The sequence below is a fragment of the Ranitomeya variabilis genome, chromosome 2 (assembly GCF_051348905.1).
Source record: "Ranitomeya variabilis isolate aRanVar5 chromosome 2, aRanVar5.hap1, whole genome shotgun sequence".
Taxonomy (NCBI): Eukaryota; Metazoa; Chordata; class Amphibia; order Anura; family Dendrobatidae; genus Ranitomeya; species Ranitomeya variabilis.
Window position 1 is genome coordinate 200274950 of NC_135233.1, and position 15711 is coordinate 200290660.

At 39.4% G+C, this 15711-nt stretch overlaps 1 protein-coding gene across 2 annotated transcripts in view; it reads left to right on the forward strand.

Annotated features, from left to right (window-relative positions):
• ASTN2 (astrotactin 2) overlaps nucleotides 1-15711 on the forward strand; it is a 939506-nt gene that overhangs the window by 371486 nt on the left and 552309 nt on the right. The window contains exon 5 of one of the 2 annotated variants that reach the window (XM_077283455.1): nucleotides 3484-3630. The exons of the other annotated variant lie outside the window; for it this stretch is intronic. Within the exon in view, the coding sequence (XP_077139570.1) occupies nucleotides 3484-3630 (147 nt within the window). The remainder of the gene's footprint in view (nucleotides 1-3483; nucleotides 3631-15711) is intronic. 2 annotated transcript variants of the gene reach the window in all.

Consider the following 15711-nt stretch of genomic DNA (forward strand, 5'->3'; position numbering starts at 1 on the left):
GTCTTTAAAGATTAAAAATAATGGTCTATCAATGACTGTACTTAATTCCTGCAGTACTCGGGGGTGCATCCCATCCGGGCCCGGAGATTTGTCAATTTTAGTTATTTTTAGACGCCGCTGTACTTCCTGCTGGGTTAAGCAGGTGACATTTAATGGGGAATTTTTATCACTAGTCATTTTGTCTGCCATGGGATTTTCTTTTGTAAATACTGATGAAAAAAAGTCATTTAGCATATTGGCTTTTTCCTCATCCTCATCCACCATTTCACCCAGACTATTTTTAAGGGGGCCAACACTATCATTTTTTAGTTTCTTACTATTTATATAGTTAAAGAATAGTTACAGACATTATCATCGCTGTCCCCGATGGGGCTCACAATCTAAATTTCCTATCTGTATGTCTTTGGATGCAGTAAAATGCCATGACAATTGTCCAAAAATCCAAAAAAAAAGATCTTTTTGTTACGATGACCTGTAACCCAAAGTGGAAAGAAATTACTGAAAACTTAGAACCATGGCAAAGGCCAGAGTTCAGACCAGATTTGGTTGCACGGGTATTTAAAATCAAACTCCAAGCCATGCTTAACGAGATTTTGAAAAAACACATTTTTGGCCGTGTAATTGCCTATCTGCATGTAATAGAATTTCAAAAGCGTGGTCTACCACAAGCTCACATGCTCTTAATCCTCAGAGAGGAAGATAAACCGAGGGACAAAGAAATAATTAACAAATTGGTCTCTGCTGAAATCCCAAATGAGACAGCAAATCCAAAACTGCATGAGGCAGTGATGAAGCACATGATTCATGGCCCATGTGGCGAAGATCAACCTGGTGCTATATGCATGACAGATGGTCAATGCGCAAAAAAATTCCCAAAGGAATTTAATACAGAGACAAACCCCAACGTTGATGGATACCCACAGTACTGTCGACGTAATACTGGGAAAACCGGATGAGGAACGCGAGAAATCGACAGTACATGGGTAGTTCCATACAACCCCTATTTGTTACTCAAGTGCAATTGCCAATATGAGAACGTCTCAGAACAAAGTTGAGTACAACTCATGGTTACTGAAACTTGGCAATGGAGAGTTGACACAATTGAAATCCCAAATTCTTTTATTGAAGAGGGTGATTTAATTACAGCTATTTTTGGGGACTCAATTGAGATTACCGATGCAATGGTAGAAGCAATTGCCAATGAAGCAATTCTTACGCCATTGAATGATGACGTTCACACCTTGAACAACAAAATTCTTAGTCAAGTTCAAGGTAAACACTCAACATATCGCTCAGTCGACACAATTGCGTAAGAGGAGGGTGTGATTCTCACAGATTACCCTGTAGAGTTTTTAAACTCTTTGAATCCCACTGGGATGCCTCCTCATGAACTAAAGGCCCCGTCACACATAGCGAGATCGCTAGCGAGATCGCTGCTGAGTCACAAGTTTTGTGACGCAACAGCGACCTCAGTAGCGATCTCGCTATGTGTGACACGTACCAGCGACCCGGCCCCTGCTGCGAGATCGCTGGTCGTGTCGGAATGGCCTGGACCTTTTTTTGGTCGTTGAGGTCCCGCTGACATCGCTGAATCGGTGTGTGTGACACCGATCCAGCGATGTCTTCACTGGTAACCAGGGTAAACATCGGGTTACTAAGCGCAGGGCCGCGCTTAGTAACCCGATGTTTATCCTGGTTACCAGCGTAAATGTAAAAAAAAAAACCGTACATACTCACCATCTGATGTTCGTCAGGTCCCTTGCCGTCTGCTTCCTGCTCTGACTGAGTGCCGCCGTACAGTGAGAGCACAGCACAGCAGTGACGTCACCGCTGCGCTCTGCTCTCACTGTACGGCGGCACTCAGTCAGAGCAGGAAACAGACGGCAAGGGACCTAACGGACATCAGATGTGAGTATGTACTGTTTGTTTTTTTTGGTAACCAGGGTAAACATGGGGTTACTAAGTGCGGCCCTGCGCTTAGTAACCCGATGTTTACCCTGGTTACCCGGGTGCTGCAGGGGGACTTCGGCATCGTTGAAGACAGTTTCAATGATGCCGAAGTCGTTCCCCTGATCGTTGGTCGCTGGAGAGAGCTGTCTGTGTGACAGCTCCCCAGCGACCACACAACGACTTACCAAGGATCACGGCCAGGTCGTATCGCTGGTCGTGATCGTTGGTAAATCGTTATGTGTGACGGGGCCTTAAAGCTGAAACCAGGAGCTGTAATTATGCTCCTGCAAAATCTTAACAAAAAGTATGGCCTTTGTAATGGCACAAGGCTTTATGTGAAAAGCTTAAAAGCAAACGTTATTCATGGTGTTGCTTTACATGGAAAAGCAAAGGGTCAGACAGTTCTTGTTCCAAGAATTGACCTGATTTCCAAAGATAAAACTTGCCAGTCCAGATGCGACGGTGTCAGTTTCCTGTCATGTTGGCTTTTGCAATGACCATCAATAAACCTCAGGAAGAGTCCTTGGATATTGTAGGAATTTATTTGCCTCTCCCAGTGTTTTCACATGGGCAGTTATATGTGGCTTTCTCCAGGGGAAGGAAAAGCCAATAAATAAGGGTCAAAATATTTGAGACACAGAAGCAAGGTAAACTTATTCCTAACTTTGACAAATGGTTTACTGTCAACTGTGTGGACAAAGAAGTCTTTTATTAAGCTTTTTAACAGTTGTAAAAGCAAAAAAGTTTTGTACACAAATGCGGGACTAACTCCTATCTGCGGTCTACGGACCAAACATTGAGCATGGGCAGGGCCTTGGGGGCAGATCTTACGCTTAGGAACGTTGAGGAATAGCGCTATTAGATAGCTCTACCCGTTCATTTCCTTTAGGAATAGGGCTATGGGATAGCTCTACCCGTTCACTTTCTCCATGGATAGCGCTATCTGAAAGCTCTTCCTCAACAGTATTAACTACAGAGCTTTTTCATACACAAGATAGGAGTGGCAGGAGAGGTACACCAGGTATTTATGTTTGCTATTAGTCTGCACATACTCCAGTCTGCTGCGTGGTTACACCCCATTGCGTTATACGCAATCACAGCGTGCACCCAAAGGGCGCACAATCACTCGCATTTCTTTTAAAAACTTGTCTTTTAATTATTACTAATAAACATTATAAATTTTATTTGGGCTCAGCACTTCTATTTTTCTGTAGGTTATTTATAGCAATATTAATTCCACAGTGAATTACCTATATTATCATTGCAGATCCCATTAGGGGTCACAATCTTGATTGGAAACCAGAGAACTGGGAGGAAGCCCACACAAACACGGGGAGAACATACAAACTCCTTGTAGATATTGTCCATGGTGGGATTTGAACCCAGGACCACGGCGCTGCAAGGCTACAGTGCCAAGTCTGGATTTCTGACTTTTCACATGCCCTAATGTTTTGTAAAAATATTTTCTCCAGGTATTTCTGGATATTTGATAATATTTGTCTGATATTACTTTTGTTTCTATCCTAATTTCAGGTACTTTGAAGAGTCCACTAAGCCGAACAGCCCTGACGTTGGTCGGGGTGAGTGCCTGCGTGTTGGCTGTAGTGTGTGGGTCGCAAATTCCCTGCCCGCTCACCGTGAAGGTCACACTACATGTGCCAGAGCACTTCATCGCGGATGGTGAGAGAGTAAAGGGCACTAACGAGTGAGGTTTTACACAGTGGAACAAATTAATAACAAAAAGAAGTTTGGAAGAAACAAGGTGACGAAATGGTGGGACAGATGCGTCAGTAAGAGTGGTTAAAGCATCCTATTAATATTCTGTTCTAAGCCTTTCCCTACAATCAATATTTATTGGTCTACCCTGTACGTCGTTATAGGTATACTACATGTGTCAATGTTTACCACAACTTTATACTATTCTATTGTAAAGAAAAATATTAGCTCTTATGATAGAAGATGGGAAAACTGAAAATTAAGGAATATTATATGATTCACTCCTTCTCAGAATTAGATTCCAAGAGGAGGTTGGTGTACTCTATCGTTGAGAATGAGCGTTTACAGTTGGCCTCCCCATTCTCAGGAGCTTTTAGTATCTCCAAATTTCGCAGTCCAAATACGAACCATGGTGCATTGACCAGCTGGAACTTCTAACCCAAAGTCACCAGTCTCATATATTCCTAAGAGGTTTACAAGTTCAGGCAATTCTGTGCTTTCTGGTCCGTTCTTGGACCTTGAACCACGAATGTATAAATTTACCCTAAGTGTGATTATAAGATGCCGGTAATGGTGGTTTAAGGAGTAAAAGGAGATGGATGTTTCTGGTTGACCGCGCTGCTGTTGAAAAAGTAGTCGCTCCAATCTATAGTAGCATTTAATAGTAGCTTTATTACGTAATTCAAGTTCATAACAAACTCTTTTTTAGAAAATAGACTATATACAGACATTACTCAACTAATCCCACATGATAGAGTATAGTATTGTGAAATGCCCGCTTTACTGTGTTTGGACATATATAGAGATATATACAGACATTAATGTAACAGAGTTGGGTTTAAATAGGCAAAGAAGGAAGGTCAATATTCAAAGACATGACCTACCAGATGTGAACAACGTGTGGTATACATAGGAACCAATAATACCATAGTGACAAAAAGCACAACATATAGAAAAATGGTAAGATAAGAACCTCATGAGGGATACTTAATTCATGAATGCCATTCAAAAAATAATCTAAACTAAGACGATGCTTGAGCTATGGAATCGAATATCCAAGGACCGCGTCAGAACATTTAATCATTGCTAGTATTCTAGTCATAGAACTTAAAGACAAATGAATTTAGAAATAACATTTACAAGTAAAAAAATATTAAAAAATTGCTCATAAGATTGAATGCCTGGGTTTGTGAAGTGGGGAAATATTATTTGAACTAAGTGGCTAGCGGTGAGCAGTATCAAGATATGGCAAGTGGGAAATCTGCCAAACCCTTGTAGGGATGTACACCTGTGAATAGTGCCTATGTGATAAAGTGTCATTGGAACTGAAGTGTGGAAAAACTCGGTGTTCATATATATTATATACCGGAATTCTATCGAAACATGTGAGTAATAATAAACAGCTCTAATGGTACAGATACATATTCACGATTAATTAATAGTTACCTAATGAATAAAAAATCAAAATTGGTGTAAAAAAATGAAATTTAAAACAGTATAAAACAATCATTGTCTAATTGTACTTAAAGGAAAAAAAAACAGTTTCAAGAAAATAAATAATAATTTGTAGAAACAACATCAAAATTAAAAAGGTAAAAATTTAACAAGAGTTGTTTCTTTTTTAAATTCAATATGAAATGTATTCAGACGGGATGCATCATATTGCACCCTCAAGTAACTAACAGAAGTTTAACTGCATTAAATGGGATGTCCAGCCTTGGGATTCAAGTCTACAGTCATTCTATGTGACTGCAGACTTGTGAATCCTCATACTGTGCACAGTGTGCAGGATTCTCCTGTGCCGGCAGCAGACGGTACTGTGATTGCAAGTATGCTATTTGCATATATCCAGTCACATTCCGACAAGATGTGTCCAGCCTCATTCAATTCACTTGTATCAGCGCACATCTAGTCCACCCTGTGGTCGTCGCTCATAGCAAGCCTGTAATTCAGCTACATAGGAGCGATCTGATGATCGCTCCTATGTAGCAGAGCCGATCAGGCTATGCCAGCTTCTAGCCTCCCATGGAGGCTATTGAAGCATGGCAAAAGTAAAAAAAAAATGTTTTAAAAAATATGAAAAAAATAAAAAATGTATACAAGTTTAAATCACCCCCTTTTCGCCCTATTCAAAATAAAACAATAAAAAAAATCAAACATACACATATTTGGTATCGCCGTGTTCAGAATCGCCCGATCTATCAATTAAAAAAAAGGATTAACCAGATCGCTAAACGGCATAGTGAGAAAAAAAATTAAAAACGCTAGAATTACTTTTTTTGGTCACCATGACATTGCATTAAAATGCAATAATGGGCGATCAAAAGAACGTATCTGCACAAAAGTGGTATCATTAAAAACGTCAGCTCGGCACGCAAAAAATAAGCCCTCACCTGGCCCAAGATCCCGAAAAATGGAAGCGCATCGGGTATCGGAAAATGGCGCTATTTTTTTTTTAGCAAGGTTTGGAATTTAATTTCAACACTTAGATAAAAAATAACCTAGACATGTTTGATGTCTATGAACTCATAATGACCTGGAGAATCACAATGGCAGGTCAGTTTTAGCATTTAGTGAACCTAGCAAAAAAGCCAAACAAAAAACAAGTGTGGGATTGCACTTTTTTTGCAATTTCACCACACTTGGAATTTTTTTCCTGTTTTCTAGTGCAAGACATGGTAAACACAATAGTGTCGTTCAAAAGTACAAATCGTCCCACAAAAAATAAGCCCTCACATGGCCATATTGACAGAAAAATAAAAAAGTTATGGCTCTGGGAAGGAGGTTAGCGAAAAGCAAAAATGCAAAAATGAAAAAGGGCTGCGTCTTGAAGGGGCAAGTTGGAGATGAAATTATCTCTAAAAGTCCTAAAGTTAAAGATGACACATTTCCTTTGTATTTTAGGAAACATATATAATTATTGTCATTTTTTACATTTTAAAAATTTCAAAAAGAAAAATGTGACAATGGAAATGTTTGGGCACCCTTAGAGATTTCAGACCTTAATTAGTCTGTTGGGTTTATGGCTTCACTATCATCTTTAGGAAAGGCCAGGTGATGCAAATTTCCCAGCTTTATAAAAACCCAGCCTCCTCTAACCTTGTGCCAAAAAACAGCAGCCATAGGTCCTTCTAAGCAGCTACCTAGCACTCTGAAAATGAAAACGGTGGAGGCCCACAAAGCAGGAGAAGGCAATAAGAAGATCACAAAGTGTTTTCAAGTTCCCCTTTCCTCAGTTTGAAATGTAATTAAGAAACAGTGGAGATCAAGATAAAGTCTGGAAGACCAAGCAAAATTTCAGTGAAAACTGCTCGTAGGTTTGCTAGAGAGGCAAAGCATAACCAATGCTTGAGTGCAAAAGACCTTCAAAAAGATTTAGCAGACTCTACAGTTGTGGTACATTGTTCTACTATTCAGAGACACCTGCACAAATATGGCCTTCATGGAAGAGCCATCAGAAGAAAACCTCTCATGCGTCCTCACCATAAAATTCAGGGTCAGAAGTATGCAAAAAAACATCTAAACAAGTCTGGTACATTTTGGAGACAAGTCATATGGACCCATGAGGTTAAAATAGAAATCTTTGGCCACAATGATCGAAGCTGTATGTAGAGAAAAAAGGGCACAGAATTCAGGAAGAGAACATTTTGCCAATCATTAATCATGGGGGTGGATCAATCATGCTTTGAGGTTGTGTTGAAGCCATTAGCTCAGGGAACATTTCACCGGTAGATGGAAGAATGTATTCAATGAAATTTCACAAATTGTTGATGCAAACATAACACCATCTGTAAAAAAGCTGAAGTTGAAAAGAGGATGACTTCTACAAATGGATAATGATCCTAAACACACATCAAACTCCACAATAGACGACCTCAAAAGATGCAAGCTGGAGGTTTTAGTCTACGTTCACATTAGCGTTCGGCGCCGCAGCATCGCCGCATGCGTCATGCGCCCCTATATTTAACATGGGGGGGCATGGACATGCGTTGTGCTGCGTTTTGCGACGCATGCATTTTTTTGGCCGCAAGCGTTGGGCGCAGAGAAAACGCAGCAAGTTGCATTTTTTTTTGCGTCCAACTTTCAGCGAAAAAGGACGCATGCATCGCAAAACGCAGCGTTTTAGCGTGCATTTTGTTGCGTTTTTGTTTGCGTTGTGCGTTGCGTCGCCGACGCAGCGGCGCACAACGCAAATGTGAATGTAGCCATACAATGACCCTCACAGTCCCCTGATCTGAACATCATTGAAAATCTGTGGCTAGACCTCAAAATAGCAGTGCATGCAAGCTTAGTTCAGGACCCAGTCTTTTGTTTGCCCTTTTTCACACAGATCCTTTCTGACACATGGTATGGTTTTAATATTAGACAGTGTAGAACCATCCTAAATAGGATCACCTTACCATTGGTGGGATGGCTTTTATGCTTTTTTTTTTTTTAACTCAAAAACAGTGTTGCTAGGAACCCTATATTTAAATGCATTTTTGTTTTTTACTTATTTAGTTACAGCAGGGTTTATGCTTATTTTGTTTCTTGTAGGTTTCTTAGGTACTAAAAATGCAGGGTGGACAAACTTTTTCAAAGGCCCATTTTCCTTTTCATAATTTTTAAAATGTAAAATATAAATATATATTTTTTGCCTTAAATACCAAGGAAATGTGTCATTGTTAACGTTGACCAAGGGTTCCCAAACGTTTCGATGCTACTGTATGTAAATCACATACTATTCGTCATTCACATACCGGCTCCTGGCATCGGCATCGGAGAATCCAGACAGCTTGCAGGATGCGGGCAGTGGGAATTCACAAGTCTGCAGTCACATAGAGAGACTGCAGACTTGAACCCCAAACCTGGGCACCCCTTTTTAAGCATTGATAAACTTTGGTAGGAAATAAATACTAGTATCCATTTATTTTCATCCAAAATGTGTCGCTATCTATATGTTAAAATAGGTGATAAAAAGCAGAAGAACACTGGAGTTTTACATTTATTTTTCTCCTGTATCTCAAGTTCAGAATGATAAATTCATGGTCATAAACCGCGCTTCTATGACACAGTCAAGTGTTAGGTTTCAGCAAATCGGGAGGAAAATCTACTTGTGTTATATCTCCTTGGTAATTGCTTTATTTTTGTTATCATAGGTCCATGATTACAAAAAGGGGTTTCATTTCCTTTCAATCACTGTGCCACTCTTGTCCACAAGTTGTGCATGGTATTGCAATTCATCCCATTAATTAAAATTGGTATAAGAAAGAAAATCTATAAAAAATAGACTTTTTTTCTTTTTTTTAATGAGAGAAATTGCAGTACAAGACGACCCAACCAGTATTTGTTTGGCAAAAACAAAAATATGTATGTATTAAAAATAATATAAAATATAAAAAATATAACTAGATATTTCGATCAAAGCCGGTTATTCCAAAAACATTATTTTTGCCTCTTATTATTTTCTCAAAGAAATTGCACATTCTGAACTTGTAAACAGTGGCTAGAAGCAGAAAATGCTTTTTTTGTAATCCTCAGAAATCCCTTTAATGGCCAGACACTGTTTGTTCAGTACTAAAAAGTCTTTTTTACTTCAGATTTTTTTTATTTGCAACATAATTAGCATCATTTTTTTTCTGTAGCATTTTTATGACAAATCAGTTTTAACCCAGTCAAGACCTTGGGATACCCCGTTTTTGCACTTTCGATTTTTGCTCCCCTTCTTCACAAAGTTATAATATGGCCACGCGAGAGCTTAATTTTTGCAGCACAAGTTGCACTTTTCAATTACACCATTGATTTTATTATATAGTGTACATGAAAATGGGAAAATTCCAAGTGTGGTGAAATTGCAAAAAAAAAGTGCAATTCCACGATTGTTTTTTGGTTATTTTATTTAACATGTTCACTAATGCTAAAACTGACCTGCCATAATGATTCTCCAAGTCATTACTAGTCCAAGGATATCAAACTTGTCTAGGTTCTTTTTTATTTGGTGAAAAAAAAAAAATCAGAGTTTGTAAAACAATAAAATAAAATTGCGTCATTTTCCAAGACCTGTAGCGTCTCCATTTTCCAGGATCTGAGACTAGGGGAGTGCTTATTTTTTGCATGCTAAACTAACATTTTTATTTCATTTATAACAATTTTGAGTAGATGTTTTGATCGCCTGTTATTGAATGTTATTGCAATGTTGCTGTGACCGAAAAGACGCTATTCTGACACTTTGATTCTTTTTCTCATTACACCGTTTACCAATCAGATTAATTAACTTTGTATTTTGATAGATCGGGCATTTAGAAAGCAGCAATACCAAATATGTGTATTATTTTTATTTTTTTAGTGTGAATGGGGCAAAAGTGGGGTGATTTGAACTTTTATATATTTTTTTATATTTTTAGAAACATTTTTTTCTACTTTTTACTTGCTTCAATAGTCCCCTTAGGAGACTTGAAAATGCGATTGTCTCATCACCTGTGCTGTACATAGCAGAGCTTCAGCCCTGCTATGTGTAGCAAAAAATTATCATCTGCTATGAACGCCGGCTAGAGACCGGCGTTCATAGCAAATCAGCAATCACAAGCTCAGTGGTCTTCTGCAAACCCCCGGTTATCATGCCAACCCATCGGCACTCCGCAATCGTGTGACATGGGTGCCAATGGGCAGGTTTAGTGATAAGCGTCTGGCTCGATAATGTTAAATGCCGCTGTCACAGATTGACAGCGGCCATTATCTTTGTGGAGACATGAGGTCAGTGGGTGCTCTCATCTGCTGGCAAGACTGTCTTTAGAAAGACCGCATAGATCAGGACTCATCTCACTGAATGCCTGCAAACCTTCCCTGTGGGCAGAATGCTACTCAGACAACACAGGATTGCAGTATTTTATTGTACCACCAACAGATAATAACATATACAACAGTCCCCAAGCAAATACACAAGATGGGGCAAATGACAGAGTCTCACCCTTCTGCTGGCTCGCTGGGATTAGAGCATCTGTGACTTTGGGGCTTCCAGGGTCGACTACCCCTACTAGTGGCGCCCCTCTTTTGTAATGCACCCACAGAGAAGAGGTAATGACAAGCTTAGTAATCTAAGGCCGGCGTCACACTGGCGTTTTAAACGGCCGAGTGCAAAGCGATAAAAAATCTCATTGCACTCGGACCAATGTTTAGCTATGGGGCAGCTCCCACCAGCCGACTTTTTGTCGGCCATTTTCCTCGGTCCGAGACAATCGCAGCATGCTGCGATTGTCTCGGACCGAGGAAAACTCTCGACTCACTCACACCCATAAAAGCCTATGGGTGCGAGTGAGACAGCGCACACCACTCGGATATCATCCGAGTGCTGTGTGTTATAAGCGGACCCCAGCAATGGAAGAGATGGAGAAATTCAGTTCTCCGCCTCCTCCGCAGCTGTGCTCCGATCCTCCCTGTGTGAGAGAATCGGAGCACAGGCGCATGACACTCGGCTCCTGCTCTGCTGCGAGCAGGAGCCGACTGTCATTAGCATATCGCATCCAATGATCTAGCATCGGATGCAATACGCCAGTGTGACGCCGGCCTAACAGTCAATTAAGTTATATGGCCAGGTGACCTGATTGTCCCAACCTAGCATCTCCAAATGTCTCTATGGGGCCAGATAGCCAGATGGTCCCAACCTGTCTTCTCCGAACAACTCCATGGGTTCATTGATGGTCAATGGATCAGATCTGTATTCCTTCATCTGGGGCCATGGTCCATTAAGCTGATTTCCTGTGTAGTGTCTCAAATCTGTATCCCTACAGGTTGAAGCCATGGTATCTTGGTTGCTGTTCTGTAGAGTCTCTCTGCAGAAGGATAAAAGTCCCTTTTTATACCCACAACTATCCTCCAGGCCAAAATCCACAGGTCAGGGGGAATGCGGGATGAGGTCAACTCTCATTGTTTGAGTATTTAATCAATCTGCATAGTTTGTCCCTCACTGTTTGCAGGTCACCAAGCTACATGGACTTATGCAATGGGTAATAAACATACTGTATTTGCAAACATCATTTGTTCAATGACCCTATGTCCCTGTCCTCCAAGGATAGCAGCACAATAAACTGTAGAAGCTGATACAAGAGGTAAACAGCAGCCATTTAACAATTCACAAGCATCAGTTCAAACTACAACAAAAGTCAACATTCAGACTCATATGAACAATAGTCTATATCTCTTGACCCACCAAAGGAAACATCTTTGGCATAATTAAGAATAAATGCTGTGTCATCACAAACACGTTAACACCTGCAGGTGGATTGTGATTCCACCTTCTGCTGTTATGGGCACATGACAGTTGATCAAATCACCAACCATATGCCGGAAAAGATGAGGACTCAGTGCCAAAACCGGCATCAAAGGGGGGATGCATGATCTATGAAGCACCTATATATCATAGGTCATGAATGGCTTAATATCTATGCCAACAATTTCTGTCGGATTCATTTGATTTTCACAGAGAAATGGTGCTGCACAGGAGCAGTAATTAAAACCATGCATACTGGGAGCAAAAGCCTTAAAAGCAGGTTTTGCTATGCTATCTGAGACTAGCACAGTGTAGGGTCAGATACCCTGATTCCAGGAATGTATAACTTCTTGGGTTGCTTGCTGCACTTTTGATACCACACCTGTTTTCTCTACTATAAATGTAGTTGTGGTCAGAATGCTGAGCTGTGTATAATTCTGCCAACACACACCTGATTTGCAGCTTTCTATTCATTGTCAGCAATCTTCCAATCAGTGGTGGGGGCGTGGTTACACAAAGCAGGAGGACTAAATAGCACAAGACACCTAGTCATCTAGTGATAATCTCCTGCTGATAAAACACTAATTTTATTGAATGAACACATAGACTAGTCAGTGACAGGTCGCTGAAATCAGAGTTTCAGACCCTACATCATCGTGCTTTTAGATTACAAAGCAAACCTCTGCTGACAGATTCCCTTTAATATCACAAACATGGTAAGAACTATTTTTTTAAATTTTTTTGTTTGTAATTGCACAAGCTCGCTTATGATTGTAGACCAAACTATGTCTTGACATTGGGATGAGAATTTGTCTTTGATTTTTTTTGTTTTTGCTTTAATAATGTGTGTGTTTTTTTAATATTTATTCTTAAATCCAACAACACCACCAAGGTAATGAGCTCCCAGGGACCACCAACCATGGTGGAGAATGCAAAACTTAAAGTATGAAACTACTCATTACCTCTTTATGGACCCTTCTGCAATCCCTGACAGTGAAACTCAATAGCATTGAATCCCTTGCACATAAAAAAAAGGCAATGATTATAAAACCTAGGAGATCATACAATTATTGATTAACTAATAAATATGATGGTATCCAGATTGTCTCCATTTGGAGAAGTTGATGAAAAAAAGGATCAGTCATGTTGGATATAAGCATGTCCAGGTCTTCATTGAAGCAGAAGACAAGTCGCTATCAGAAGTGTCTGTCACTGGCTTATTATCCTTCTTTTTTTTAATTATGTCTGATCGGCAACTTGAGGTTGAAAAGGAACTTGATCCCTTTTCCCAGGTTGGCTTTTGTCTATTAGAATTTTGCGTCTTCAGTAATTGGAAACAAAGGTTTAGATTTTACTTCCTCCTTTCTTCTCGTGGTTGAACTTGATGGACATGTGCCCTTTTAAGTTATATTAACTATTTAAGCAATCTTAACTGAAATCAATTAAGTGTCATTTTAGGTAAAATCAGAGTTTGATCTTATCTAGTCATATAAGAAAGAAGAATCTTCTCGGCATGACAAAGTAAACGCAGTAGGATAAAATACTTTAGAAATCTCATTGTGTATTCAGTACAATTAAGAAACCAATGTATTTAAATACGAAATAGGAAGAAGGAAAAGTGTGAAAACAATACTAATCTGAAAATGATTCTTGTTTTAGCACAAAATATGTAATAATTTCATCAAAATGCAAATAAAAATGAGCAATTTGACAATTAAAGAACAAAAAGTTCTTCCGCAGTTGAAAAATAACAGTACAGTACAATTAAGATCTGAGAAGAGGGAATCAGCAGTGGTACTCAGCAGGTCCCAATGTGACATTTTAGAACGTTATATTTAAATGAAGGTTATATTAAAAAGAGCTATCATAAAAGATAAAAAACACTTAAAACAACTTGTTACATTCAAGTTTTTTTTATTATTTAAATTCATTTTTATTAAATATGCTTCCTACAGGGTTATGTATCCCTTCCAGATTTCATTTTCTTACCTTAATATTTAAATGAATAGACGTACTTAAAAAAGTTTGCTAAAGACTTTCTCACTAGCGCTATGCTGACTTTAAAAAGGTTTAATATGTTTTGTGCACTAATTACAATTCAGAAGAATATGTTTTCTTTGGAACAATAGGGGGAATTGCCAAACTGGGTATAATTGATGAGTCCTCGTGCATTGGTGTCAGAGGTGGTCAAAAATGAACATTTATTTTAATCTGTTTAATGTCATGATCTTTAACTCTTTTCTAATATACTTTAATTAAAGTATATTAGAAAAGAGTTTAGATCATGACATTAAACAGATTACAATAAATGTTAATTTTTAATTTAATTTTTAAAAGTCTCTATTTTTCCCTTACTATACTAACTTTTTTTAAAAAAAATTACTGCTCCCTGTTTAATGACACTTCATTTGAGATTCCCAGTCCATGGGTTGTGAATTTCGACATATGCTCAGTAGGATATTGTCACTGTGCAATATGCATAGTGACAGTGCGCTCTTTTACCAGCTCTGATGTGAAATGTGGAGCTGACAAGAGAGCGCACTGTCAATGCACATTGCAAAGAAAAAAAACAGCAATCAGAGACCATTCCTGCCCCTGCAAGTGACATCACTTGCAGAGGCAGGACTGGTCTCCTTTTGCTCACTCTTTCCTTACAATGCTCACTGACATTGCGCTGGCTTGTCGCCTCATCACTTCTCATCAAAGCTGGCGAGGGAGCACACTGCTGTTGTTGTTCATATTGCAAAGTGACAAAATCCTATTAACCATATGTCGAAATTGACAGCCGATGCATGCTCAGTAGAGCAGGGACTAGCCTAGCCTCCATAACGATGCTTAATTTCAGGGTGGTGCACATAGTCTGTAAATAAATTAGAAAAGAGATTATATTATGACATTAGACAGGAATTTAGGATAAAAATACAGATTATTCTTTTAACCACAGACTTTCTGCACAGTGTGAAAACTGCTATTACAATTAGTGATAATGACTACACAGCTCGTCACATATGCATAACCTTAAAGAGAACCTGTCATCAGTTTTGTCATTCGGGCAGAGCCGAAAACATAAGTGGGCATGTGCGCAATATGGCAAAATGTAGTGCACAGGCACGGGGCACAATTTCTTTGCGCAGGCACAAGATTTTGCCCTACAATATGGATGACGCAGGAGACATCGTTCACGTCAATCAAGGCAGGAAGACAGTGAGCAGCGGCCAGAAGGAGGGATATAGATCATAGAATGAACGCCAATCAGACCAGACTGACAGGATTAACATACAGCGCAGGAGAACTACAAAAGGTTTTTGGGGGTATACAGGGGGAGTCAAAGGGTTATATAACCATTTATGGAAAGCAGCATAGTTGCTAAATAAGGGGATAGTTTTAGTTGATAAATGACAAAACCAATGGCAGGTTGCATTTAATTATGTATGAGTGAATTAATTCAATGTGTATCAAAATTGAATTTTAGGAAATTTGAAAAATTGTCAGTTCAATTTGTGCCCCCAAAAATGCTATTGCTATTTTACACAAATCATAAAATTGAATGAGACAGAGAAGGCTCATGTGGCCACAAGGGCTTTCCTAAAATACATTCCAACTATCACAGCACATGTCTGTGGCCATTGAAGATTCTCTTTATAACATTTTAATGGATTTTGTAGCTCTGCTGTCGATGTCACCGCATGGGGTCCCCTTCTCCCTTCATGAAGTGACGCCGGCTTACTCATCACCCCTAGCCCTAGGCACGGTCCTTGGTGTGCTCCTGCTCCCTGTCACTACCTGGTCATGTGTGTGTG